General features: G+C 36.5%; 1 protein-coding gene across 1 annotated transcript in view; it reads left to right on the top strand.

Annotated features, from left to right (window-relative positions):
* The first annotated feature begins 726 nt into the window (after positions 1–726).
* Positions 727–26,707, top strand: part of Tcerg1 (transcription elongation regulator 1) — a 61,668-nt gene continuing 35,687 nt past the window's right edge. The window contains exons 1-9 of the mRNA XM_048811745.1: positions 727–831; positions 8,768–8,993; positions 11,544–11,696; positions 12,930–13,377; positions 18,024–18,266; positions 22,612–22,674; positions 23,759–23,959; positions 24,647–24,759; positions 26,013–26,101. Coding sequence (XP_048667702.1) covers positions 773–831; positions 8,768–8,993; positions 11,544–11,696; positions 12,930–13,377; positions 18,024–18,266; positions 22,612–22,674; positions 23,759–23,959; positions 24,647–24,759; positions 26,013–26,101 — 1,595 coding nt within the window. The 5' untranslated portion in view covers positions 727–772. The remainder of the gene's footprint in view (positions 832–8,767; positions 8,994–11,543; positions 11,697–12,929; positions 13,378–18,023; positions 18,267–22,611; positions 22,675–23,758; positions 23,960–24,646; positions 24,760–26,012; positions 26,102–26,707) is intronic.

A 26,707-nucleotide genomic window follows, 5' to 3' on the forward strand; every position in this document is an offset into this window, starting at 1 on the left:
CAAATAGGACTATATACTATGTGCCCTTTCGTATCTGGCCTCTCAGTACGTTGTCACGTTTCATCCATTTTGCAGCGTGTATCAGTGCTTTCACTTTTTGACAAGTGCATTTTGAGACTGAATGAGAAACGGTAAATCTGTAAATTGCACTCTCCACTTTTCCAATTTACTTTTCTTAATGCAGCAACTTATATAATGACCAAAGACGGTAACTAATTATTTAGCATAATTGGGAAGTATGTTTGTCATTCATCGTATATTATTTAATAATATGCATACATAGAGTTACTGTAGAGCTGGGAAGTACTTGGTTCCATGGTAACGCTGTGATTGGCCTACGCGCGACCTATGTCGATTTTGATTGGTTCACCCGAAGAACGTGGTCTCAGTCTGAGCTACTAATGGCCAACATGGCTCCACAACTAGCTCCTGGAAACCAGCAGACACGTGGCTACCAGAGGCTGGGGCGAAGGTGGGAGGACCTCCTTTTCCTTACCGCAAGGGGGCGCCGGCTGCTCCTTGTTGCCACAGTCTCATTTCCCAGAAAGCCTCCGACAACCAATCAACTGGCTGTCTCAATACCGCTTTCAAAGTCGGCGGGCCCTTCGCCCAATAGTAAGGCAGACACCACCCCTAACCTCAAGATTGATGGACAGTTTCACCAATTATCTCATAGAGCTCGAATATCTCCGCCTCTCTCGCATGGGATTGATGATTCTTCTGACCAATAAGGAGCGCCAAGTCGGCGGGTGGATGAACGCGGCCCTCTGTAATGGCGGAGCGTGGCGGGGACGGGGGGGACGGTGAGCGGTTCAACCCGGGGGAGCTCAGGTAAGCGGCGCTCCCTTTCCTCACATCTCGGCGCGCTAGAGTCCCAGGGATTACATCCGCTTGCGGAGATCCGGGATGGACGGTGGGCAGGAGTCTCGGCGGCTCTGGGCGAGGACCGCATGGGGTTGGCGAAGGGGGAAGGAGAAGGTGGCTTGAATGAGAGAGACGGGCCGCGGCCTCTTGTGTGTTCTCCGCAGCTCCCAGCGGGTTTCATGGGACCTCGCCTCCCCTCGCGACCCGCGGGCAGGGTCTGGCGCTCTCGCTGTGGGGCCCCGCCTAAGCCGCGTGCCGCCTCCGCCTCGGCCGACTTCAGCCTACATCAGTCTTATTCCCGGCTGCTCCGTTGGCCCGGTTTCCTCACCGGCGCCCCTTTACTCGGCGGCTAACTCCCGGGACCTTTCGCCCTTTTTGGCTGAGCCTTTTCTACGCCCTCCGCGGCCCTTTGGGGCCTCCGCGTTTGTCTTGTAAGCCTGTCTCCCACATGACTTGCAGCCTTAAGTTCGTGTGGCTTTTCTTCCTTTCTGGAATCTATTTTTTTGCATAATATTCTGTAGTTGTGAATAGTCGCTGCAGCAGCCGTTCGTTAGGCGCTTACGATGTGCCAGTAAGTCCTTACTTAAGGTTTTCTCATTTACTTCTCACAACCATTCTTTGGAGTAGTTGCTATTTTCATTTTGCAGGCCACAGGCCAGAGGCATCATCACTTAAATTACTAGCCCATCCCGAGCAAACAGCCTCATCGAAGTTGAGTCTGTAGAACCGGCGCGCATGGGTGGAATTGTGGCTCCAGGAAGTGGCTTGAACCCTGGCAGTTAGGCTCCAGAGCCTGCAGTCTTGATCTTACGCCATTGCCCTAAAGAGTGCAGTGACCTTTCTTCCTTTGGAACCTCAGTGCCTATGGAATTTGTAATTAAAATTCGATAAAATAAGAATGACCTGGGAGAATCTTTTCTTCGTAGGTGATTTTTGCAGAAAAGAAGAGGCACTATGCTTTATGTGTATTAGCTATTTTTTTTTCCTTGTATGGGAACATTGACAGTTCAGATATTCAATTCCCATTCTGAATTGAGCTGTTGTGTAAATAAAAAAGAGCTGTGTAGATTATGAGGATTCTGTCATTGTTTAGGACTTAAAGTGAAATTGTCAAAGGAAGTGGATATTGTTATTCTTTAGAAGGAAATAATGTCTTTTAGATTATGAATTGGCACACACAAAAATCCCTACTTTGGCAGGAATACAATTTTGTCTTATTTCAGAGATGAGTCTCAAATTCTTCTGACGATCCTTCTCAAATGTACACTAACAAATGATCAAAGTGCATTATTGGGGTCTTTTTAGTGATGCAAAGTTATTCTTTGATTTTGATCCCAAAAGGTCTGAGATAGATTTATCAGGGAACACTTTGCATTTTAGAGATCTTACTTAGCTTTACAAAAATGAATAGCCTTGTAGACTTATTAATAGTCTAGACATTGTTGCAAACTGATTTTAATAGGGCTTTAGATTAGGTAGTTCTTTACCTCTTAGGTTAGAAGTTGCTTGCAGAACACATTTGTTTTAGTGTTTCACATGATTTATAAATTAACTGTTTATTTAGCTGTTTTGATGGCATAAACTGGGGCTTTGTTTTGAAACCTGAATGAATTTCATGGTTTGGCAAATAAATGAAGATAGGAGATTTAGAGATGATTCACTTATTGGATTTCATTTATCATGTGCTGTGAAACTTGCAGGAAGTAAAGTCCTGAACCAGACCCAAAATGGTCTTTGTCTTCAAGAAGTTTCCATTTTAATTAAGGTTGATCTAAATTTTAAACTGAACCAACCACATCTGAGAGGAAATTAGCCTACAAGTGTGAAGTGGCTTTTGCAAGGTCCCTGGATAGTGGTAGGGACTAGATTAAAATCTAGGTGTCTTCACTCATATTTTCAACAATTTATCTCCTATATATAGGTAGCATTTTTTACGTTCTTGCCCTTTTAAAGTATTTTCAGTCTTGTCTTCACCATTGAGGTGGTGGTGTATCTGGATGGCATACTTCTAGAAAGAAAAAAAAAACACTTGTATTTGCATGGTGTTCTGGTGAAAATTTTTTGTGTGTGCTTCTATTCACACAAGTAGGCTTTTGGTTCTCATGCTTTAAGTGGTGGAAATGCACATTTCCTACAATAGATGGAAAATTGAGAGACCTAAACTTCACTTATTCCTTTATGGTTGAGGGCCACTAAAATAACTTTTAAGAGTCATGTATAGATTTTCACCCAGGGCCTTTGTTTACTTATTAATACTTAATGACAAGGTACTTCAGATTTAAATTTCCTCTTATAAAAATGGGAATAAGAAATATCCTGGTGTTACTGCTACTTTAACAAATTATTGTTTCTTCTGTCAAATGTGTTATTGTGAGGATTAAGGAAGTTAGTACAGATAACGTTCATATAACTGTGCTGCTAAATTGGAATTATCCAGTGTGTGTTGCGTACTATCATTGAACAATGTAGTACCACAGTATACTAAAGGAAACTATATACTAGTGGGTAGTTGTAATGCAAAAGTAAACAAGTGGAAGTTTCTTCATCGCTTTTATCATAATTGAAAACTGAAGTTGGGTAATGAGCCAGAGAGGGGCTGCAAGAGGCCAGAGGTAGGGAAAGAGTTTGGGGTAACACTTGAACTGAGCCTGAATAATGAGAAGCAACTAGTCAGTCATGTAAAAAATCTGGGAAGAACATGTCAGGCATAGGGAACCATAAGCACAGAGGCTTCAAAATAAAGAACTAGGGCTGGGGTTGTGGCTCAGTGGTAGAGCGCTTACCTAGCATGTGTGAGGAACTGGGTTTGATTCTCAGCACCACATTAAAAAAAAAGAAATATATCGTGTTCATCTACAGCTAAAAATATAAAAATTAAAAAAATAAAGAATTGATGCTGCAGTCCGGCTGCAGCAAAATAACGGGGGTGGGGGGTGACGAGCAACTTGTGTACATTGATACAGCAGGAGTGGGAGCCATTTATTGTAGGACAAGAGGGGTATATATACATTCCACACAGCTTATCTTAATTAACATAAACTAGATATAGCAGTCAACCAATAAGGAATCTCCACACTTAATGGCTTGCTGGCGTTACTTCACTAACCACTCCCTCTGGCAAAATGCCAGGTGCTATCTTGACTTGTTTACAGACCCTAACATTTCCCCCTTTTGTTTAATTTAGATAACGACCATAGTGGTTTTTACACAAACACCATAAATAATCTGCTACAAGCAGAAGGGGAGGATACAAAATGCCACAATACCAAGCCAATTGATGGCTCCATGCAAGAAGCCCTTGGAAAAATTATACCAGCAATGACACCGTTAGCAAAGATACCGAGTTACAATTTGTTGTAGATTACAGTTTGTTGTCTCAGTCCAGGTAAAGCAGTGTCTCAATAGATTAACTCACAGTCCAGGTAAGTTCTGTAGGCAGCTAGCTTAAATCACAGTCCAGGTAAGTTTTGCAGGCAGCTAGCTTGATCCGAAGTCTCGTCCGGTTCTCAGCAACACTGGAAATTCTTCCACCCTCGTCCTCACCGGCACTGGGATGAAGGCAGGAACTCCGGCAATGATGCTAAAGAAAATCCTGTAGTATTCCAGCAGGCGCTAAGAAAACAACCTTGTGAACAATTTAGTACATATAAGCCTTAATAGTACTCATTATTCATTAGCTTCCAGGTGTGGGAGAACCATTGTAGTTACTGGCCTCGGAAATGATCAAACTTCAGGGACGCAGGCCATCTTCCACCTGCAGCGTCCCTGGCAGCCCCAGATGGCCCTGGGGAGAGTCCGGGAAACTGCCACTGGGCACAGGGAGCAAGAGCCTGCGAGACTGTGCCTCCGGGTCAGGTTTGGATATGGGCTCTCGCAGTGGCGTCCTGCTCCCCGGGCGGGGGGCGGGGAAGAGCCACTTGGAAAGTCCTTGCTGCGCCATGACCGGCTCGCGCACATGGCAGCCACCGCGCCGTAACGAAAAGTATTCAGTAATAGCCTTTTGCTGCAACTTTTTTCCTGATAATCCTTCTTCTTCTGAACTTTCTTTTTCTTTCTGACTAGAGTTCCAGGGCTCTTATCAACACATGCCCTAACTGTTCTTGGTTCCACTGGGGTGCCTTTTTCCCTTAGTAATTTACTTAACACCCCTTCCATATTTTCATCACAAAGACAATACAACATTTCAAGACAAAACAAGACACAAACATACTGTATCAGTCTTCTCCGTTTTCTCAAAATGGCCATTTTTCCTCTCTCCTTATCTGCCTAGGGACGAGCAGATTTGTTCCCGTCCTATCTCTTCAACTTACCCCCGAGTGTCCCGGGGCTTCCCGTACGGGCCACCAAATGCTGCAGTCTGGCTGGGCACAAAATCACGAGCCACTCAAGCAGGAACAAACTTTATTTCCAAAACTCCCGCGAATGCCACGCACGGGGCCTTCTCCCAGGACACACTACCCCAACTGGAAATCCCTCCTCCGGAATTCCCTCCTACTGCACTTTCCCAACCAATGGGAACTCTCCTGAGTCCTGTGAGAGCTCCAAAGTAGCAGGGGTCTAATCTCCAATTGAATGCACATCTTAACATAATCATTATCATCTCAATGGCTTGCTGGCGTCACCTTTCAACCAAAAATGCCAAAATGCCATGCGTCATTCCTACTTGGCTATGGCTCTCAGCATCTCCCCCCTTCTATTTAATTAAGCACCAAGCATGTGGCTTAGGGACCATGCCTGTTAGGCTGTGCAATACTACATATGGCCCTTACCCGTCATCAGATGAGCTGACCTCAAGGCGTCAGCCTCCTGTCTTAGGTTGGTACCACTGCAGTTGGATCATACCCGTCACTGACTACCGGTCCAGCATATAGCCATACTTGTGGATAGGCCTATGCACCACTGGGGGGGGGGGTGAGGTTCTTTGCCTCACCTCTGTTGGCCCCCATTTACAGACCCTAACAAATTGAAAGTATTTGATGATCAGGAAGACTGGAATTTGTGGAAAGGTTGACAAGGACCAGGTTAATACAGGGCCTGATAATTTATAGTTAAGTTACTAAAATTCATGCTGTTTGACACTTAACCAGTACTATTACTGTACTGATATTATTGCAGCAGTAATAGTACCTAGTATTATGTAGCACTTAGTTTTAGTTGCTGTTTCAAGTACTTTTATTAGTACGTTTAATCCTCACAGCAGGTTCTGGTGAGGTGGTTGTGATAAAGCAGAGTATATAAAGAACTCAACACATTTTCTACACATAACTGACATCAGAAAATGGCAACTTTAGGCTGTTGAAGGAGGAAATTATGAGAATTTTGTCACCATTTTAGTGGCAGACTTTTGAAAGCCATCTAGTCAAAGAAGTAAGTACTCTTTATGGGTAAAACACTATTAGGTTTTTGTGGGGAAGTGAAAGTAATGGTAGTTGAAGTAGTTTTACTGAATACTATCCTAAATGTTTAACAGATTATTTCAGTGAGCAGGAATATGAGGTAGGTTTTATTTCTATTCCTTATTCATTTACATCTGAGGAAATTTGACTCAAATTATGTAATTAGCCTGATAACAAAAGGCTATGACTTTTTCTTAATTTTAGAGCCTAAAAGCTTTAAGCTATTAGCAGGAAGTATGAAATTCTAAAGAAATAAATATTGTAGTTTTTGGGTTTTTTTTGTTGTTTTTTGTTTTTTTTTTTTAGAGACGAGAGGCAGACTGAAAGGAAATCCAAGATTAAGGTATATTATTAACTCAAGTCTGAAACAATATCTTTCCTTGGTGATGAACTTTTTTCTGTCCTAAAGGTTAAGACATTCCTTAAGTAACAGTGGCTATCTTTTGGAGGTGCATATATTTTGAAAATGACCTGGTTATTCTGATACAATCCATATTTTACAATCACTATTTTTGACTCAAGCTTTCCAACATTTGGAGCATTAGGATCATTTGCAAATTTGTTTAAATATGTTTGGTGTAGTAGTTCTGGGTTTGTTTACAATCCTATTCTTCTAGAAGATAAATTGGTTCTTCATTAGCAGTTTTTCTGTATGTCAGAACTGAACTGTGGTATGGAAAATTTAGAGAAAGGTCAAACGAAAACCATAAGCAAAGGGTTGAAAAATGTAGGAAAGTTGTAGAAAACTCAGCCGGATGAGGAGAGAATATAAAATGATTATTTTCAAGTATATGTGAAGAATGTAATGTTAATCTTCTTTTGGGAACTTAAGTGTAGACTGCATGTATAATGTAGAGATTTACAGTAGCTACTGGGAAGCTCACTGAATTGACTATGGCAGATTGAGACAGGTTCTCATAGTGTTGCCAGGCTGTCATCAGATTTGAAATCCTCCTGCCTCAACCTTCCGAATATGTGGGATTCTGGGCCTGTGCCCATGCCTGACTGTAGTAAAAATAATTTATTATGAGATTCAGCATACCCTACTTATAATGAAGCTTGGGTACAATATCACCTATGTATTTTTTGGTTTGTGCAACAAACATTCATTGCATTTTGTCCAAACCTAACTGCTGGGGATATAAGAGTGAACAGAATTCCCACTCTGGAAAGGCTTACATGACACCATGGTGTTTAAGAGCTGCTTGTCTTTGTGTGAATATTGGTTTTGCCACTGACCCACCTTTGTTACCTTAGGCACGTTATTTCACTTCTCTATACCCTAGTTCCTCATCTGTAAGATGAATTTAGTAATATTATCTGTCTCATAGGATTGTTATGATTAAATGACTTATTATTTGAAAAGAGTTTAGAGCACTGTCCCTGGCACATATTTAGCACTTTGAAGTGTTAATGATGTTTATTTGTTTTAAAGCACTGGTGGTGGTGGGGATAGATAATGCTGTCATTTATGATATTATCTATTTGCTTGAATGCCATGGAGAAAATACTAGGGTATTTAGGTAGAGTGGAGCATAGGTCAGGATGCAGTGCAGGGAAAGGCTTTCCCTTTAAATAGAGAAGACCACTGATTTCTTAAGCTAACTCTTCCATCCCTCCTTTAAAAACTTTGTAATAATATTTTCTGGCTTTTTATCTCCAACTACTTCAGCATGTATTTTATAAGAATAGAGATATTCTGGGCTGGGGTTGTAGCTCAGTGGTAAAACACTTGCCTAGCATGTATGAGGCACAGGGTTTGATCTTCAGCATCACAGAAATGTACATAAAATAAAGGTATTATGCCATCTACAACTAAAAATGTAAAAAAATAGAGATATTCTTTTACATAAATATAGCCCAGTTATCAACTTATAAATTAACAATGATATTTTATTGTCAATTGATGTAATAACGTCCTTTATAGTATTTCTTCCCTTTAGTATAGAATCCAGTCTGTGGTTAGTGTTGTGTTATCATGTCTCTTTAGCCTTCTTTAATCTGGAACATTTCCAAAGCCTTCCTTTGTCTTTTCTGTATAACATTGACATTCTGAAGAACATTCCTCCCCTTTAATAGACCATTCCTCATTTTGTGTTTGTTTACTATTTGTTCATTATTAGATTAAGATTATGTATTCTTAGCTGGAATAAGTGATGTGTCCTCAGTTACACATTATTCATCTTTCCTTCTTAGATGATATCATTGATCATCCTATCAAGGTATTGCCCAATTTTTCTATTATATAGTGCTTTTTCATCCTACCTTGTGACTATACCTTATGTGGGGAGACAGTTTTAAGACCATTTAAATGCCTCCCTCATTCAAATTTTCTCCTAAATTTTGCACCCTGAGGGTTATTCTTACTGATCTGGTTTTTAACGTGAAGGTTGCAAAATGATGGTTTTCCAACTTCACTTACCTTGTAAATTTGATTTAATTAGAAGTCAGTGGCTACTCTTAGTGATTTTGAGGTTTAAAATTTTATTTATTGCTCTCTTACCCAGGATGGCTCAACAGCAGGCCTTGAGGTTCCGAGGCCCTGCTCCCCCACCAAATGCAGTGATGCGAGGCCCACCACCTCTCATGCGACCTCCTCCTCCTTTTGGTATGATGCGAGGCCCTCCTCCACCACCTCGGCCCCCTTTTGGACGTCCTCCTTTTGATCCTAATATGCCACCAATGCCTCCTCCAGGAGGGATACCTCCACCTATGGGCCCTCCACACCTTCAGGTAAGGAATATAGAAGTTGTCATTTTTTGTTGGCATTGGTATCAATATTTATGTGCAGATTTTTGCCTTAAAAACTTGCATTTTTAACTAGTTTCAGTTTATAGGAAAAGGGAACCTACAAGAGCCATCCATATATTAACATGTTGCTCTTAAAATTGTGGTAGCAGTAAATAGTGTAGACATTTAGAACCGGAATTTAGGTGGTGATAGAAAAGTATACATACAACTCTAGGATTGAGTAGGATAGTTCTTATCTACCTTTAATAGCTTTGTGCATTGTTTTTAATAGTCTGTCTTCTTTATGGGACATGAAGGTTGAAATCTTGAGATACTGAGTAGAGAAAACTTATTTTCAATGATTTATATTGCCAGTAAATATAAAAGTGCGTGTGTATATATGAATATTCCTAAGTAATTATTAGAAATGATGCCTAGGATAGAATCTAGAAAGTGACAACAAACATTTTGTAAGCACAATATTTGAATATTTTTTTCTTTCCCCTTAAAAAGAAAAATTTTTTATAGGTATTTTAGAAAAAGATTTATTATGGAATTTCTTTAGATGAAAACTTTTGTGGTATTTTAACCTGAGGTTTATATCCCTCTTTAGTGTATCTATGCTTATTTGTTGTCTGAGTTGAGGTCATGAAAGTATTAACTCTCAAATGTCTGTTTTGGGGACTATATTCTTTTTTGAGTATGTGTTTATGTTTTATTAGTTTAGCTACATGTTTCTGAAACCAAGTAAATTTAGGTTGTTATCTGCTTTCCATTAGCTTAGATAATCAAGAATGAACTATACTAAAAATTGGAAAAAAAGAATGATGTTCCTTTTAAGTGATGTGGTTTTGTATTTGCTTCAAAATTAGCAAAAGATAAAGCTTTTTGCTGGGTGTGGTGGCACATGCCTGTAATCCCAGCACCTCAGGAGGCTGACCCCGGAGGATCTTGAGTTTAAAGCCAGCTTCAGCAAAAGTGAGGTTCTAAGCAACTCAGTGGGACTCTGTCTCTAAATAAAATACAAAATAGGGCTGGGGATATTGCTCAGTAGTCAAGTGCCCCTGAATTTAATTCCTGGTAGTTTTCCCCCACCAAAAAGTAAACAAACAAAGCTTTTTGAGCTAGTGACTGTAAAAACTTATTACATGTGAACTTCTTTTATTTGTTCATTTAAGTGTTAAACTTGTGGAATATTGTAAAATGTAATGGGCTAGTATAACCCCCTAATGGAAATATATCAAATGTTGTGATGGAATATTCTTTGACGTAGTGATGGTTTTCTTGGTCTTAATGGATAATTTTACATTAAATCCAAGTGAATTATAGGTAAGGGTGCAAGAGGAATATTTGGGGTAGATATTTTATGTAACATGGGTCTGTGTGCTGATGCTTGATGGACATGAAACGGAATCCAACAAAAATGAGCATAAGAAAGAAAATGTTTTTAGGAGAATGAATATAAATTAACACTAGAGTAGTTTCAATTCCATTTTCCAGCTTAAAGTGCTTTGGACAATTGAATTTCATTATTACTTATAAATCACCAAAGTTTTTTTAATCCTTGTTTAGAATCTGTCTTTAAAATGTCAAGCCCAGTATTCATTATATTTTTAAGTTTGCACAACGAAAACTTCTCTTTGAAGGGTTCTTGTATCAAAGAAATTAGGTATATATGTTAAAAAAAAAAAAAAAAGAGGCAACTTTTCAGTGTTAGTAAGATACAGCAGTTACAGTTAAATTGTTTGGTTTGGGATCTTGCATTATGTCAATAGTTATTGAAAAATGATAATGAAAGAATTTTCTGAGGTATTGTTGAATCAATAGTAGCTCTGTTAAATTAAAGATTATGTGCTATATCTTGAATTGAATTCTGATTTTTCCCTAGAAAGGACAGTAGGAAGCTGGGAGTGTAATTTAGTGGTGTAGTGCACTCGAAGCCTTAGGTTCAATACTCGCACCCTCAAAAAAGAAAAAAAAAAACAAACTTGAAAAGATTGGTAAAACTTTTTACTATATTTTTAAAACTTAACTGATATGATTCACATCTTGATGAGTTTTTATTATTATTATATGAAAAATAAGATATAGTGAATATTTTCTTAGCTAATTTTTTTTTCTTGTAGGAAAAGAGAATAAAGGGTTAGATATATATGATTTTTTTGGTTATTTCTATGTTATTTTGTGAAGTAATGATTCTCTTATGGTTAATATCTATTGTGAGATATTAAGACAATATAAAAATGAATTTTTTTCTTCTAAAAGTATTCTAGTGCCCAATGTTTGAAAAACAGAAAGTATAAATGACACAAAGTTCATCCATAGTGCTGTAACCCAGAGTTGACTAATGTTAGTATTTTGATGTATTTCTTTCTTCCTGTTTAGTAATTATTTTTATTACAGAAACTTTACTTACATAGTAGATGAATGTACTTGAATGGACTGTAAAACTATTTTCTCTTATAGTGTTTTACCTTTGGGATACAAGTCAGTAATAATTTGAAAGAAATAGGGTAATTACAAGTGAATGTAACCATTCTTGTGAATTAACAGAGACCACCTTTCATGCCTCCACCCATGGGAACCATGCCTCCTCCTCCGGGTATGATGTTTCCACCAGGAATGCCTCCTGTGACTGCTCCTGGTACTCCAGCATTGCCTCCTACTGAGGAGATATGGGTTGAAAATAAAACTCCAGATGGGAAGGTAAATTATAAAATACATGTAACTCATTATATCCATGGTGATGAGAGAATAAAACTTTGAGTTCTGGCAGATTGAGATCAATTATGGTATCTTTGTCAATCAAGAATGAGCCTGAGCCAGGTGCCATGACACATATCTGTAATCCCACCAGTTCAGAAGGCTGAGGCAGGAGGATAGCAAGTTCAAAGCCAGCCTCAGTATCTTAGCAGGTCCTAAACAGCTTAGTGAGACCCTGTCTCAAAAAAAAAAAAAAAAGGTGGGGCAGGGGTGCTGGGGTTGGTTGTGGCTTAAATGGCTAAGCACCTTTGGGTTCAATCCTGGTACTAAAAACAAGAATGAGCCTTAGTTAAGCAGGTTTTTGGTAGAACTCCTGGAAAAGTAACTGGATTGGACTTCTGTGCAGTTAAAACATTGCATGGAGTACTCACATACATTGACCTGTGATTCTGGAAACTTGTATTCTAAATGATCACAGGTTCTGAAGACCATTCCCAGTTTTAGTTATGGCTAGCAGGGTTCATCATAAAATTGTACTTATAGCTAAGACTGATTACAGTGAAAGGATACAAAGCAGAACTAGCAAAAGGAAAAAAATGTATGAGGCAAAGTATGAAGGGAATCAGGTACAAACTTCTAAGAGTCTTCTCCCAGAGGAATCAATAATAGGATGTGCTTAATTTTCTGTAGCATGTAATGATGACAGTATGTGTTACGTGTTTCCTGAGCTTACTTGAGCCTAGCAATCCTCACTGGGGGTTTTCACTGGGGTCTGGTTACGTATTTGCCATTTGCCTAGCACATATCCAAATTCCAGACTACCAGAAAGAGAGCAGATGTTCAGCAAAAACTGCATCATTTGCATAAACAGTTTAGGTGCATTGAGACATTACTATTAGTAAGGAAATGGTGGTGATCCTCTTAAAAATCCAAATTTCCAGATCCTAGCCAGTGGCTAACTTCGAAAGGATCGTAGTCTCAGGCCAGCCTTGTTAACATTCTGTCCAAAATATAATGTTGTTTTCTTTTTGTGTGTGCATATGTGTTAAGAATACAATATACTTGTTAGAGCAAATTGGGGATTACTATAGTCCAATAAAATATGGATAATCTATTTTGATGTAGTTTCTCTTTTATAAGTTATTTTTAAGTACTTTTTAAGACAACATATGCATTATCATTTTTAATAGTAGTTGGTTGATTCTGTGTTACAGGTGATTTTTGCTTCTTCTGCAGGTTTATTATTATAATGCTCGGACACGTGAATCTGCATGGACCAAACCAGATGGAGTTAAGGTTATTCAGCAATCAGAACTGACGCCTATGCTTGCAGCCCAAGCACAGGTTCAGGCTCAGGCCCAGGCCCAGGCGCAAGCACAAGCCCAGGCCCAGGCGCAGGCGCAGGCCCAGGCCCAGGCCCAGGCCCAGGCTCAGGCTCAGGCTCAGGCACAGGCGCAGGCGCAGGCGCAAGCTCAGGCCCAGGCGCAGGCCCAGGCCCAGGCTCAGGCGCAGGCCCAGGCTCAGGCGCAGGCCCAGGCACAAGTGCAAGCACAAGCAGTAGGAGCTTCTACCCCTACAACCAGTAGCCCTGCACCTGCAGTATCCACTTCAACATCATCATCCACCCCATCCTCTACCACTTCAACCACAACAACTGCCACTTCAGTTGTGCAGACAGTATCAAGTGAGTACCTGCCTAGCATGTGTTTATATTTAGGGGCTAGAAAAATAAACAAGTAGGACTTGTATTCTGCAGTGATCCTAGTGTTTGTAGTATTATTCTTGATGTTATTTAAAACACATTTTTGACAGTAAAACTTCTGGGTTAGAGAAAAACGGAATTTTCATTAGTAGGAGAAATTATTTGCTTTGTTCAGTTTATGAAGTTAAACTGCAGAAGTGCAGTTAACTGTTCAACTTGGTTAACACTAATGGCAGGTACTGTAGGGTTTGCAAAATAAATCTAAGCCTTGATTTATGACCTTATAGAGTATCCAACTCTTCTAATTGTGGAGTCAGGAATAATACATGTGAAACAGTGATGTGCAGAATTATATGGTGAAAGTAAAAGATGTAAGACTTGGAGAGAAATGGAGAGAAGCGTGTGTGTCCTAGATGGGTATTGAAGTTTATTAAGGAGAATGTGGGGTAGGGTTCACAAGTAAGGAAAGAATTTTCAGTAGGAACAGTATGAACAAAGGTCAAGAAATGAGGATATCGCAATGTATGGGATTGTTTGACAACTTCTGAGGTGAGATAGTGTATAATAATTAGTAGACTAATCACAAAGGGGTCCTAAAAACCAGGCAAATGGATAAGACAAGCATTAGGAAGCCTGTATAAATGCAGTGCTTTGAAAGATTTTTCTGTGCTAGGAGAAACTTCTTAGGAACTTTTTAAAAATCTCTTAGCGCAGTGGTAGATCCTAGAATGGGATGTAGAGAGAAAAGCAATAGAATTTTCAAGTATAAAGTACAAAGTCATCGAGGCCCCACAATTAGATCTTTTTCCAAAAAAAGGTGAAAAGGTAAGGGTCTATACATAGAAGAAGATTTCAAGGAGAGAGGGATGAATTTATTTATTTATTTTTGTGTATTGATGTTGCTCTTCACTCGGCAGGCTGAAATTGAGCCCAAAATATTTAATGATTTTATTGATTTGATTATTGTTTTGATATTACACTGAAGATACATAGCTTTCCTAATGGAGTGATTGTAATTTGTTTTAATTTACTATCTGGATAATGAATAAGAATTTTAAAAGCTTTTCCCCCTGATAGTTTCAGGGACTTTGGAATTATTTTAGTGTGTAAAATAATGTACATGAGAGAAATTTAATGATAGTGGGTTCAACTTTGAATTTATTTTATGGGTATAAGAAATAGCTGAAAAAGTAAGATACATGTAATATAGAGACAGTTTTTACAGACCCTACTTTAATAATTTTTAGATAGCCTGGGGGAAATGTAAGAAACAGGAAAATGTAAATAATGCATATAAGTTTGTTTTCTTTTGTAGTTAAGATGAATATGGAAGTATAACAGTTGTACTAACTAACTGGTTGAGGGTTCTTACTTTTTTATAGGCTTCATGCCTCTAAAACCAATGTGGCAAGGCAGAAAACTGCCAGTGTTTATGGAGTACCTGTGGTGGTAATGGGAGAAAGGGTATTGATAAAAGCAATGTAGTTCAATATGGAGGTTCTTTGTTGCTTAAATTTTCTTCCCTGCCTTCTTTGGAAGGAGAAATATTAGTACTTTATTCTGTTTTTAAGGGAGGTGGTTTTACAGATATTTTAATCATCCTCTGTGTATTCCATTTCTTTATCAGTACTATATCGATAAGCTCATAGCTATCTTTGGGATAATCAACTATTCTATTAAAAATGCCACTTGCTATTTTTTCACACTGCCCTTCAGTGACTAAGAGGCCAGTCACTGAGAACAAAACATTGAAATGTTCTTTTTACTATTTTTAAACATCAGTTTTGTTGTTGTCTCTCTGAGTATTCCTGGTTATCTTTTAATTTTGTTTCACTTGGTTCAGTATCTTAAAGTGTTATCATACTTGTCTTAGTATTTTTTCATCTGTTATATATAGTCAGTCACTTGTCTTTTTTTGTTAAAAATCTGAGATTGAGTTAATAGTATTTTTGGAGTTGTAGAACTTTATTTAATTATCTTAACAAGTGGAGTCAGTAGGAATTTATTCCCTAGTCTTAGGTATCATTCTCCCAGTTTCCCATTTAATTCTTTAATTGCTTTTACCCTTTTCCTTTTATGACTCATTACCACTAATAAAATAAGAATATCCTGTACTGGAAAATAAGAGGAATGCCCTGAGTAAATACTTTTTGCCGTCCTTATTGGTGATCCTTTGTACTTGAAATTGATTCCTGTATGAACTAACTTTATTTTTCTGGTGGTGGTACTTTGGATCATAATTTTAGTAATGATCTGAATGTTGTTATGATATCTTAAGACTTACTACAGTGTAGATATGTATGTGTAGGTGGGACTAAAAATTAAGAATAAGTTTTAATCCCTATTGGGCATAAGTTCATTTTGTGTAAATTTATGAAAACTCATCATGATCTACTTCTCAGGGAATTTGAGAAGAATATCTAAATATATTCTTAGCCATTATAGTATATTACAAATGCTAAGTGTTGTATGTATGGGACTGGGCAAATGTTGCATGTAATTTGTATTTTCACACTGTTATAAAATTATATTAATATGATACTGTACCCTAAGGCTAGGTCTATGCTAGACCAACAATTCATTCCTGGGCCCCTGAAGATACTTGTTTGGCCCTGCTGTCTATTTAGCCAAGGTGAGTCCCTTATTAACAAGTATGAAATTGCTCACATCTTCCCAGCCTAAGTGAGTTTTTAATTTTTAAAAACTAGAAAAAGATACTGACAGATTTTGTTGTCAGTTGGATTATTGGGTGGTTTTTATTGAGCAGTGTGCTTTCGCCTATAATTAAAGACATATAAAGATTGGCAAAGCACTATCCCCCCCCCACCATTTAATTTGATAAGTTCATCCTCAGACTAACACAGATAGTTTGACACTTTCTTTTCTTTACATCAAGAAAAAGATAAGCTGTTTGCTGCTAGTGAATTACCAAAGTGAGTTTTATTTTGAAATGAGACAGCTATGAATAAATAACAAAAATATTTTGTAATATGTGAGAACTGAAACTTAATTTTAAATAGTTTTTTAGTTGTACATGGACACTATCTTTTATTTTTATGTGGGGCTGAGGATCGAACCCAGTGCTTCACCTGTGCAAGGCAAGCGCTCTGCCACTGAGCCACAAACTCAGCCCTGAAACTTGTTTTTTAAAAAAAAGAATGAAATTTGGATTTTATTTTTTTGGTCAGTTTAATTTTATGTGACTACTAGGAATGTGGTGTTTTATTTTTGATAATTAAAAACAATGTATTAGCAAAACTCAAACTATCCTGAATTTCACATTCTCCTGGTGTTGGAAACCTGAACTTTTATTTTTTTAGTTGTGCTGGGGATTGAACCCAGGACCTCATATATGCTAGGCAAGTGTTCTACCATAGAGCTATAGAACCATAGCCCAAACCTGAACTTAAGAAAAAAATGTTTTTTAGAAGAATTTTGAAACGATAGAGGAGAAGCCTGAGTTGTTTTTTATCTAGTCAGTCATTAGTTATTTGGGATGTTCATATCCAGTCAGTCATTAGTTATTTGCATATCTTTTTTTCCCTGTTCTTCCTTGCTTGGAGAAGTCTAATAATGTAATTGTTTTTCCCACTGCTGTTCTGCCTTTTCTCCCTGTGCATCTGCTAGGTTTATTCATCAAATGAACATTGATTATTAGTGTTCCACACAGAATCCTTTAGTCTTTCTTCCTCATAAATATTTTGGGAAGTCATACAACATGAGAATGCATTCTTAATAAAAATTTCAAACTCTAAGAAGGTTTACATAGTTAAGAAGGTATACATAGTTAAACGTTAGCTGGGCATGGTTGTACATGCCTGTAATCCCAGCTACTTGGGAGGCTGAGGAAGGAGGATGGTAAGTTTGAGGCCAGCCTGGGCAACTTAGTGAGACCCTGCCTCAAAATGAAATAAAAAGGGCTAGGGATGTAGCTCTTTGGTAGAGTGCTTGCTTAGCATGTGCGAGGTCCTGGGTTCAGTACTCAGTACCACCAAAAAAAAAAAAAAGAGAGAGAGAAAGGCATGCACAGAGGTAATTACTATTAATGTATATCAATGTGTGTTTTTCTAGATCATTTCTGTATATGAGTTCTCCCCAAGCAAAATGCAGACTATTCCTAGCCTTCTGTTCAAGGCTTTATACTATCTGCCTCTGGCTTACCTTTCCAGCCATAACTCACTAGTTGTGTTGATATGCCAAATATTTTACTTAGTTGACTGCTTACCTTCAATTTTTGGAACATTTCCTGTTGCTCTCTACTCTTTGCTTCTACTCAAAATCCTGTTACTTGCTTATTTTTTCCCTTCCATTCCTTTTCCTTATTGAAATCTTGAATCTTTCAAGGCTCATCATCCCACTATAAAATTTTCTGTACCCTCTCCACAGTTAGAGGTGTGATCTTTGGGTCTTGATTTATAGCCCTATATGTTTATCCCATTCACTTTTTTTTTTTTTTAATATTTCATTTTACTATTTTCAAGCTTCTTGGAAGACCGAGACTTTTTGACAAATTTCTTACAGTGCATGGAATGGTTCCTTAAATACTTAGTGAATGAATGAATGATGAATGAATATAGTAAAATGGTTTATGAAGGAGTGATACATTTTTTTGTTTTGTCTTTTATCAGCACCCACAACACAAGATCAGACCCCAAGTTCTGCTGTTTCTGTTGCCACGCCTACAGTTAGTGTTTCAACTCCTGCTCCTACAGCCACACCTGTGCAAACTGTTCCCCAGCCGCATCCCCAGACGTTACCTCCTGCTGTTCCTCATTCAGTACCTCAGCCAGCAGCAGCAATACCTGCTTTTCCACCAGTAATGGTACCTCCGTTTCGTGTTCCCCTTCCTGGCATGCCAATTCCACTTCCAGGTAAACCAACAGATTACAATAGTCTTTCCAGCTCTGTTTTCATATTGTCAGTTAGTTTGTTCTCATGTGTCTGTTGCATTTGAAATTTGCCTTGAATCTCACCTGTGTGAAATGTTTTTGAAAGATTCATGGCTAACTGCAATATTTCTCTTTTTAAGTTTTGGTAAATGTCATTTTTTGTTGTTGTTGTTGTTGTTTACATGTCTTAAAATTAGAGTCACATTTAAAGCTACACTTTGTATAATAGCTGCAGTGAATTTAAAATGATCGTCTTCTCATGTGAATATGTACTAAATGCAATATTTTTAAGGAATTGAGTATGTGAAATTGAGAAGTCACCAGTCATAATAGCCAACACAAGTTGAATGCTTTATATACAGTACACTGTTCTAAGCACTTTTTATGCATTAAATTTCTTTCATTTCACAACCATCTAAGAGGTAGGTACACGGACAGTTTAAATTATTTGTCCAAGGTCACATAGCTAATAAGTGATGGTATTGGAATTTGACCCTGTGCCCTGCAGTTCTAGATACCAAGATCTTAATAGTTATGTTATGCTGGGAAGAAAATATGAGTCACTAAACTTAAATTCATAGAACAAACCAGAAAGTTCCTAGTAACATTTGTGAAGTAAAGTACAACATGCATCATTTAGAATGTTATGGCGAATTTGCATGTTTTATTGTCTTATGAGGAATTATTTAAACTAGAGAATGAATTCAAAGATTGTGGAGTAGAATTCTTCCTATAGGTAGTGGGTAGTTTTAGTGTTGGAAATAGATAGTATTGGGAATTTTATTTGAGTGCATTAGCTGTTGTCAAATGGGTTTATTTGATCCTTGAGCCATGATTCATTCTTCTTGTATTTTAATTGAAAATATACCTTAAAGAGGTAAAGTTTATGGGGTTAGTTTGTAGCAAAGATGAATAGAACCTGGTTCCCAGTCTGTCAGTTTATTTTTCCACTTCGTTGCACTAGTTTCTATGTAAAAATAGCTGTGATATATAGCTATTTGTTAGAATTGCACACAATTTTCACTGTTGTTCAGTTGTCTTTTTCCTTGTGACCACTCTGAAAATGATACTTCCAGATAATATACCTTGGCAAGAAAGGAACTAAAATTTTAACAATTAGTGTCTTTTTTTATTTGATAGAAAAATTTTTTACACATTATTAATGTAATTTTAGATAATTAAATGTGCTGTATGTGATAGTTAAGAAACTCAGCTCATTAAAATTAGATGAAAGTAAAAAATGTTTTCTCTAATACTAGGATTATTTGTTTTCTAAGTTAAATTTAAGACAAGCAGCTATTACTTTCCTCTGGATATAATTTTTGTAGGAAACTAAGTGATATAATGAAGAATAGCTTGGCATTTGTCATAACCTCTTTTTGAAATCTTGACCTGCTTTAGGGTTAAGGACTATGTCAAGATCAGATCTGAAGGAGCTGGGTTGTTAAATCTGTAGAGAGAAGACTGAAAGGTAGCATCATAATGCTGCTGAAGTATTTTGAAAGGTGATCACCTGAAAAAGAAAATTTTGTGTTGCTCTAGAGGACCAGAGGGTGAAAGGTACAGAATAGCAAAATTAATTTCTGCAGAAAGTGAAACTGTCATAATAATACCCTTCCAGCTATAGCTGCAGTTTGATGTAACGTGTTTTTCCCAAGAGCCTTGCCCATCATTTAAAAATTTAGGAAACATAGTAGTGACCATTTGGCTGACCCAAATTTGGTGATATGTGTGATATTTGGCACCAAAAGGCATAACTGGCAGTTGTTAATGAAATTTTGTAGGTCAGTTGTAAGAAAGCTTGAATTGGATAGTTTTTAAAGATTTTATCAAAGATATCAAGACTCTTTGGAGAGTTTGCTAGTCAGTATCTTATAGAAAATGACACTGATATTAGTTTATTTTTCTCATTTTCCCTTTTTTTTTTTGGTACTGGAGATTGAACTCAGGGGCACTCAACCACTAAGCCGTATCCCCAGCTGTAATTTGTATTTTATTTAGAGACATAGTCTCCCTGAGTTGCTTAGTGCCTGACTTTTGCTGAGACTGGATTTGAACTCGATCCTCCTGTCTCAGCCTCCTGAGCTTCTGGGATTACAGGCATGCGCCACCATGCCTGGTTGCATTTTCCTTTTTAATTCAGTACTACAAGTAAAGGTACTTTAGTGAAAAAGAGGACTTACTTTTTTCCTTGCCAGATTTTTGGGTTTTTTGTACACTTCTTTTCTATTTTCCCCTCTTTATTTCTTTTAAATATTAAGAAGAACAGGAGAGACTTGTATGAAATTTATTTTGGAGCCCTAAATTCTATTTGAATTCTATTCTATTGCTATTATCTGGCTCTAATGAGGATGATTTTGGGAAAATCAAACATGATGAAAAGAAGGAGTAGAAGAGTTAGGTGAAGTATAGGAATAGAAGGTAGAATTTGGGAATAGTAAATTGAATTGGGATTACAGGATTTCTACTTTTCAAACTAAAATCATATTTGGAATTTTAAGAAACTTGCTATCTTTGACATAATTATCTAAAGTGTTAAATGAAAATTTTCTAATTTGCAGATTAGAGCATAATTTGAGGACAAAGTTGTAGGAAAATTGGATAAGTGCTCTCTTTAAAAAAAGTTAGATATTTAAATGTGTGGTTATTTTGTGAGTATTCATGCTATGTATGTAATACATTGAGAGAAAGCTATAAGTTTATCATGTTAGCCATGAGGAGAAATATGTATGATTTTTCAGCATGATCTTTATGTTGATAGTTAAATGGAGGAGTTCTTTGTTGGCCTGTTGTTATTTAGCAATGGCATGTAAATCTAAATATGAATTTATTTGGTTTTCATCTGTTACAAAGTTAAAATTATTTTTTGGAGGATAGTTTCAGAGAACATCCTTTGATGAGAATAAGTTAATATATTCAAAGAATTGAGTTTCTAGTGCCTGTTTAATGGGTTTTGTGGTCCTGTAGATGGCAGTGTTTATACTAATTTAAACTTAACACAGGTTATAACTTCCTTAAGCAAATGAATTTTTCTATTGCTTTCTTTTAACACTAGGGAAAATAAAGTTATAACTTTACTCAGTTTGCTTTTATTATCCAGTGTTTTTATTTTAGTATAAGAGGTAATGAGAGTTTAGCTCTAATATTCTTTATCTAAAATAATAATTAAAATTAAAGGCAGTTTTCAAATGCTGGCAGTATTTTTGTGTGTGTGTGTGTGTGAACATAGTTACATTGTTTACAAACGGGTTTAACTCTGAACTAGGAAAGATTTCTTTTCCTGTCCTGGGGAAAGTAGTTGTTTGTTATTTTTAATTTTCATGGGTACCAAACTAAGTTTAGTTTTTTTTCAGTTAAAAAAATATTTAAAGGTTCTTTCCCCTATAATCTTAAGCCTTCAGTCTTTTTCTTAAATCTTTCATTTTATTTTGAATTTTCCTTAATCGGTTTTAGTTTTCCAGCTTTTGCTTTAATTACCTTATCATTGTAATGCATCATAATGAGTCCGTAGTCTTATCAGAAATGTACATGATTTCCATTCTTTAATGCAAGTAGTATTTCTTTAGCCAGCCTAAATGTTACAGGTTTCTGCAGCCATCAGCCCATATGGTTATTAGTAATAGTAAAGGTGCTGGATGTTTCTTAGTTTCATCCTGCCTCCTCAGTGTTCCAAGCTGTTGTAATTCCATGGAGCAGGCACTAAACATGGATATTTTGTCATTAGTTGAATGCTGCTATCCTTCATCTTTGCCTTTTATTTGAACTATTATTTGCAGTGGAATATTTGGATCCATTTCAAACCTTATTTTCTTCCTATGCCACCCACTCCTTTTTGTCCTTAGTTTTTTCTTACTTCTTTTCTACTTCTGCATAGTTATGCTATAAATCCTTCAGCTTCTGCATATAGTTTCAACTTAGCAGCATAGAGAAAGTGTCTTTCTTGTTAGTGTCATGCTGCATTTGCCTTTCTTTGGCATCTAAGCAAGAGTAGCATGGACTTGATGTCCTGTGGCAAAATGTCCCACATGAGAATTTGTTATGTATATGTAATGAAGGGGCTTTTTATTGTTGTTGAACTTAACCTCTGAGACTCCTTCAGATATTATCAGGGCTGGTAGGTAATTGATGTTGTAATTTACAGTTAGAATCATTAAATATGACACCACTTCCCACAAAATGTCAAACAAAAGAAATTTTACCCCATCCTTGGTCTTTTTCATTGGAAAGAGCATTCTAAATTATAGTGGTAAATTATTTCCCTGATTCCCAGTGGTAGCTGACATACCATGGCAGCTTTCCAACCTGTGCTTGCTTATCCATTTTACAGGTGTAGCAATGATGCAAATAGTCAGCTGCCCGTATGTAAAGACAGTCGCTACCACCAAGACCGGTAATTTTTAAAACCATCTTAGTTTGTTTTGTCTGTAAGTTGGCATGGTAGTGAATGTTGTTGTTTATCCTTTTATTTACTTTTGCCCAAGTGAGTGGATTTTTTTATATTTTTCTTTTTAATGAGTAGTATAAATGCAGTTGTCATATTTGGCCAACACTTAATTTTCCTGATTGCCTGTAGTATTAGCATCTTTGGTTCACAAAAGCAAATAAGGTCAGATCACTTTATATCTTAATTTATGTAATAAGTGTAAACAACTTCATTCTCATATTCATAACATTTAACTTTATTTTTGATGTATGTTTTTAAGTTAAATATAAAAAAATCATTTCCATGTGTAAAGTGATGTGATTATGCTTGCATGCTAGTGAGTATATGTGTGTGGATATTTGTGTGTATAGTATAAATTTAATTTATTGAAGTAACATAATTATCTGGAACTTAGATTTAAGAATTTCCCCCCAATTTTGTTTTCATGTGTCCTTATTTTAATAGTATTTTATTTCATATAGTATTAGTTTATTTAACTATCTGGTAAAAACATAAATCTTGCTTGTCTTTTAAAAAATAGCTGCTTCTAGGAAAAGAACAAACTGATGTTGTACAGAGATAACTGACTTAATCATTTGGATTTGATAAAATTCAATCATTTACTTTAAAACAAAATTATTATACTATTAAGTATTTTAAAAGTAGGCAATATTTTGCCTCAGGAAACATGTACAGTAAATGTTATAATTTAATTAGCATTTGAGAAATTATCTTTACAAAAATATATTTCTATTCACATGTACCATGATTTTTATGATTTATGTTAAGATTTCTATCATAGAGGAGACCCAAATTTCTGACTGTTCTTAAGGTACTTAGGTTGAATTTCCATGTTGAATTTTGGTATTGGAACTAAAAACCCAGGGAATTGAGTGATATTTGAGTCACCTTTATATATATATATATATTTGCTCTAACTGATCCATTCACTTATTAATATTTAATAGAAAGATTTAGCTCCTATTTTAGAGTGTTATTTTGTATTCCAATTTAATTCTTTGGATCTAATTTTTTATTATTCTTTTTTTAGGTGTATTGCCAGGAATGGCCCCTCCTATTGTACCCATGATACACCCCCAGGTTGCTATTGCAGCTTCACCTGCTACCTTAGCTGGAGCAACAGCAGTTTCTGAATGGACTGAATATAAAACAGCAGATGGGAAAACATATTATTATAACAACAGAACATTAGAATCAACCTGGGAAAAACCCCAAGAACTAAAGGAAAAAGGTATAATTGTTTTAATGATTTATGACATAGTATGAGCTATAATGAGTATAAATGAGTATACTGTTTGAAATTCTGAAATGAATCATTTTTAACACACTGGATACATAATTATGGGATTTTTATTTCTTCGGAATTGATTAATATATTCTATTTAAAAAGCCATTTCTTCTACTTACGTGTTTGCCATCATTTTTTCTATCTGGAGAAATTAATGTATATAATGATGTATACATTATACACATACCCACGTGCATATTTTTCTTTTGTCAGGAATTGTATAGTTGTATTGTCCTTATTGAGATTGATAAAATTGATCAGGAAGGAATGTGTGTATTATAAAGAGCAGAACTCGGGCTTTTGGAATCTTAGGTGTAGAAGATGCAATTTACTGTATCTTAAGACCCTATTTCTGTTCTCAATACCTTAGTATCTTATCCCTTTCAGCAAAATATATGATCTTATGATGACTACCAATGATATATAAATGACCTGAAAGACTATACATTCCTTTGAAGTCAGTAGATCTTTAAGGTGTTTCTTGATTGCATTGTGTTCAAATCAATGATATTATAAAGAGGAATATTTTATCTTAATGGTTAACAACTAGAAGAAGAATATCACAACTGTTTATTTTCTGCAGATTCTTTAAAAGTTACATAAAAACCTTTGCCATTAATTGTTTAACAGAAAAATTAGAAGAGAAGATTAAAGAGCCAATCAAAGAGCCCTCTGAAGAACCTCTGCCAATGGAGACAGAGGAGGAGGATCCTAAAGAAGAGCCCCTGAAGGAGATAAAGGAGGTATCTGGTACCTGCTAATCTGGTAGCCATCCTTCATTGATTGGTACAGTTTACATGTAACTGAATATCTGTTTGGTATATACTTAAATAATTACTATAAGTTTGAGCTCTAGGGCTGGGACTGTGGCTCAGCAGTAGAGCTCTCGCCTATCACGGGCGGGACCCGGGTTCGATCCTCAGCACCACATAAAAATAAAGCCATTGTGTTGTCCATCTACATCTAAAAATAAATATTAAAAAAAAATATAAGTTTGAGCTCTGAAATTTTAGAGTTCTTTGAAATTTTTAACTCATTTTTTTTTCCTTTAAAAGTGTCATTACATTATTTTTTTATACTGAACTGAGGCCAAGAGAAAAGAGTAGGTCTTAGGCCAGAGCTTGGACTTGAGCTCTTGTCTCCTGACTTGCAGACTGATACATGTTCAAGTTAGTAGTACAACTTCATTGGATTAAAAAATGTGGTGTATGTACATACGTATCAAAAATATAGTATTTTATTCACCCATGAAGAAGAACAAAATTTAAATCATTTGCAGAAAAATGGGTGGAACTGAAGGTCGTAATTTTGAGTGAAATAAGTCTGAGAAAGAAAATTATCATTTTATTTCTCATTTGGAAGTTCAAGGGGAAAAAACAGACAAAATAAAAGTGGGGGGAGTGAATACCATGAAAGAAGGGAGACCATTAGGGCAGAAAGGGATAAGAGGAGTGAGGAGGAGGGAAGGGTTGGGGAAGTACTGGGGAATGGAAACGATAAATTAGGTTTTTATATGTGTATGAATTACACCAACAAATTTTTTAAAAAGCACGACCTCATATTTAGGGAATGTTGAGGGATTATATTTTCTGTCCTCCCTACTCTTGTGTCTAAGTGTGAAATGATCCCTTTCTAACACTAAGAGGTCTGTTTTGTGTAAGCTTCCTTTATTTGGTGAGGGGGCCAATAGTAGTCATGTTTCAGTAATAGGAAAGGTAGCAGAAATAAGAAACAACCTCAAATGAATAGGTCTTCTTTGATTTGTATACTGTAGTTTTCCATTTCTGCTCCTAAGCACATGGCTATTAAGTTTTACTATTATAATATTCAGCTCTTTTGGTGGAGCAAAGATTTACAATTATTTTAGGAATTCGTATTCAGGATTTCCCTCTCAGTTCCAGCAATAGACTTTACAGTTAGTGATATTTGCAGTAATAACTGACTTTTGTATTTTTTCATGTTATTAATTAAATATGAATAATATAATTTCCCTTAGGAGCCCAAAGAAGAGGAGATGACTGAAGAAGAAAAGGCTGCCCAGAAGGCAAAACCAGTAGCTACTACTCCTATTCCTGGTACTCCATGGTGTGTATTTAGCTTAATTAATGAGTTGTTTTATTCTGTTTTTTAAAAATTGTACTTGTTTAATTTTTTTCTTTAGGAAGAAAAGATACTTTTAAAAAAAGCATATGTCAAATATGTTTTCAATGAGTGAATATTTTGGTCCTTGTTTGTTACACTTGGGGTGTTTAAACCCCAAATTTAGTTGCTATAAGTGTTTTTCTCATTTCATGGTACTCTTCATTAATGTTTATAATTTATATACTTGAGCCACTGTTGAGAAATCCTGAATACATTGAGCTATATCACCAGCCCTTTTATAATTACATTTAAAGAACTAAGTAAAGTTATATCTTTTCATAATTTTTATAGTTTAGTTATGTCCTTATAGTTTTTATAGTTAGTTATGTCTTTTTACTTTTATTTTTCCTATAGTGTCCCAAAGTATGGATTTTTAAAAATTAATGTCCTGGGTTCTACTATTATTATTCAAGAAGGTCTTCCATTCCTGAATTTCATTTGAACTAGTTAGCAGATTTAGAGCTGTGTGATCAGGTTGAGGTTCACTCTTTTGGGCAAGATTAATTCCCTCAAAATGTATCTAGTAGGTTTTTTTGGGGGGGGGGGGAG

The sequence above is a fragment of the Marmota marmota genome, unplaced genomic scaffold (assembly GCF_001458135.2).
Source record: "Marmota marmota marmota unplaced genomic scaffold, marMar, whole genome shotgun sequence".
In the NCBI taxonomy this organism is placed as follows: Eukaryota; Metazoa; Chordata; class Mammalia; order Rodentia; family Sciuridae; genus Marmota; species Marmota marmota.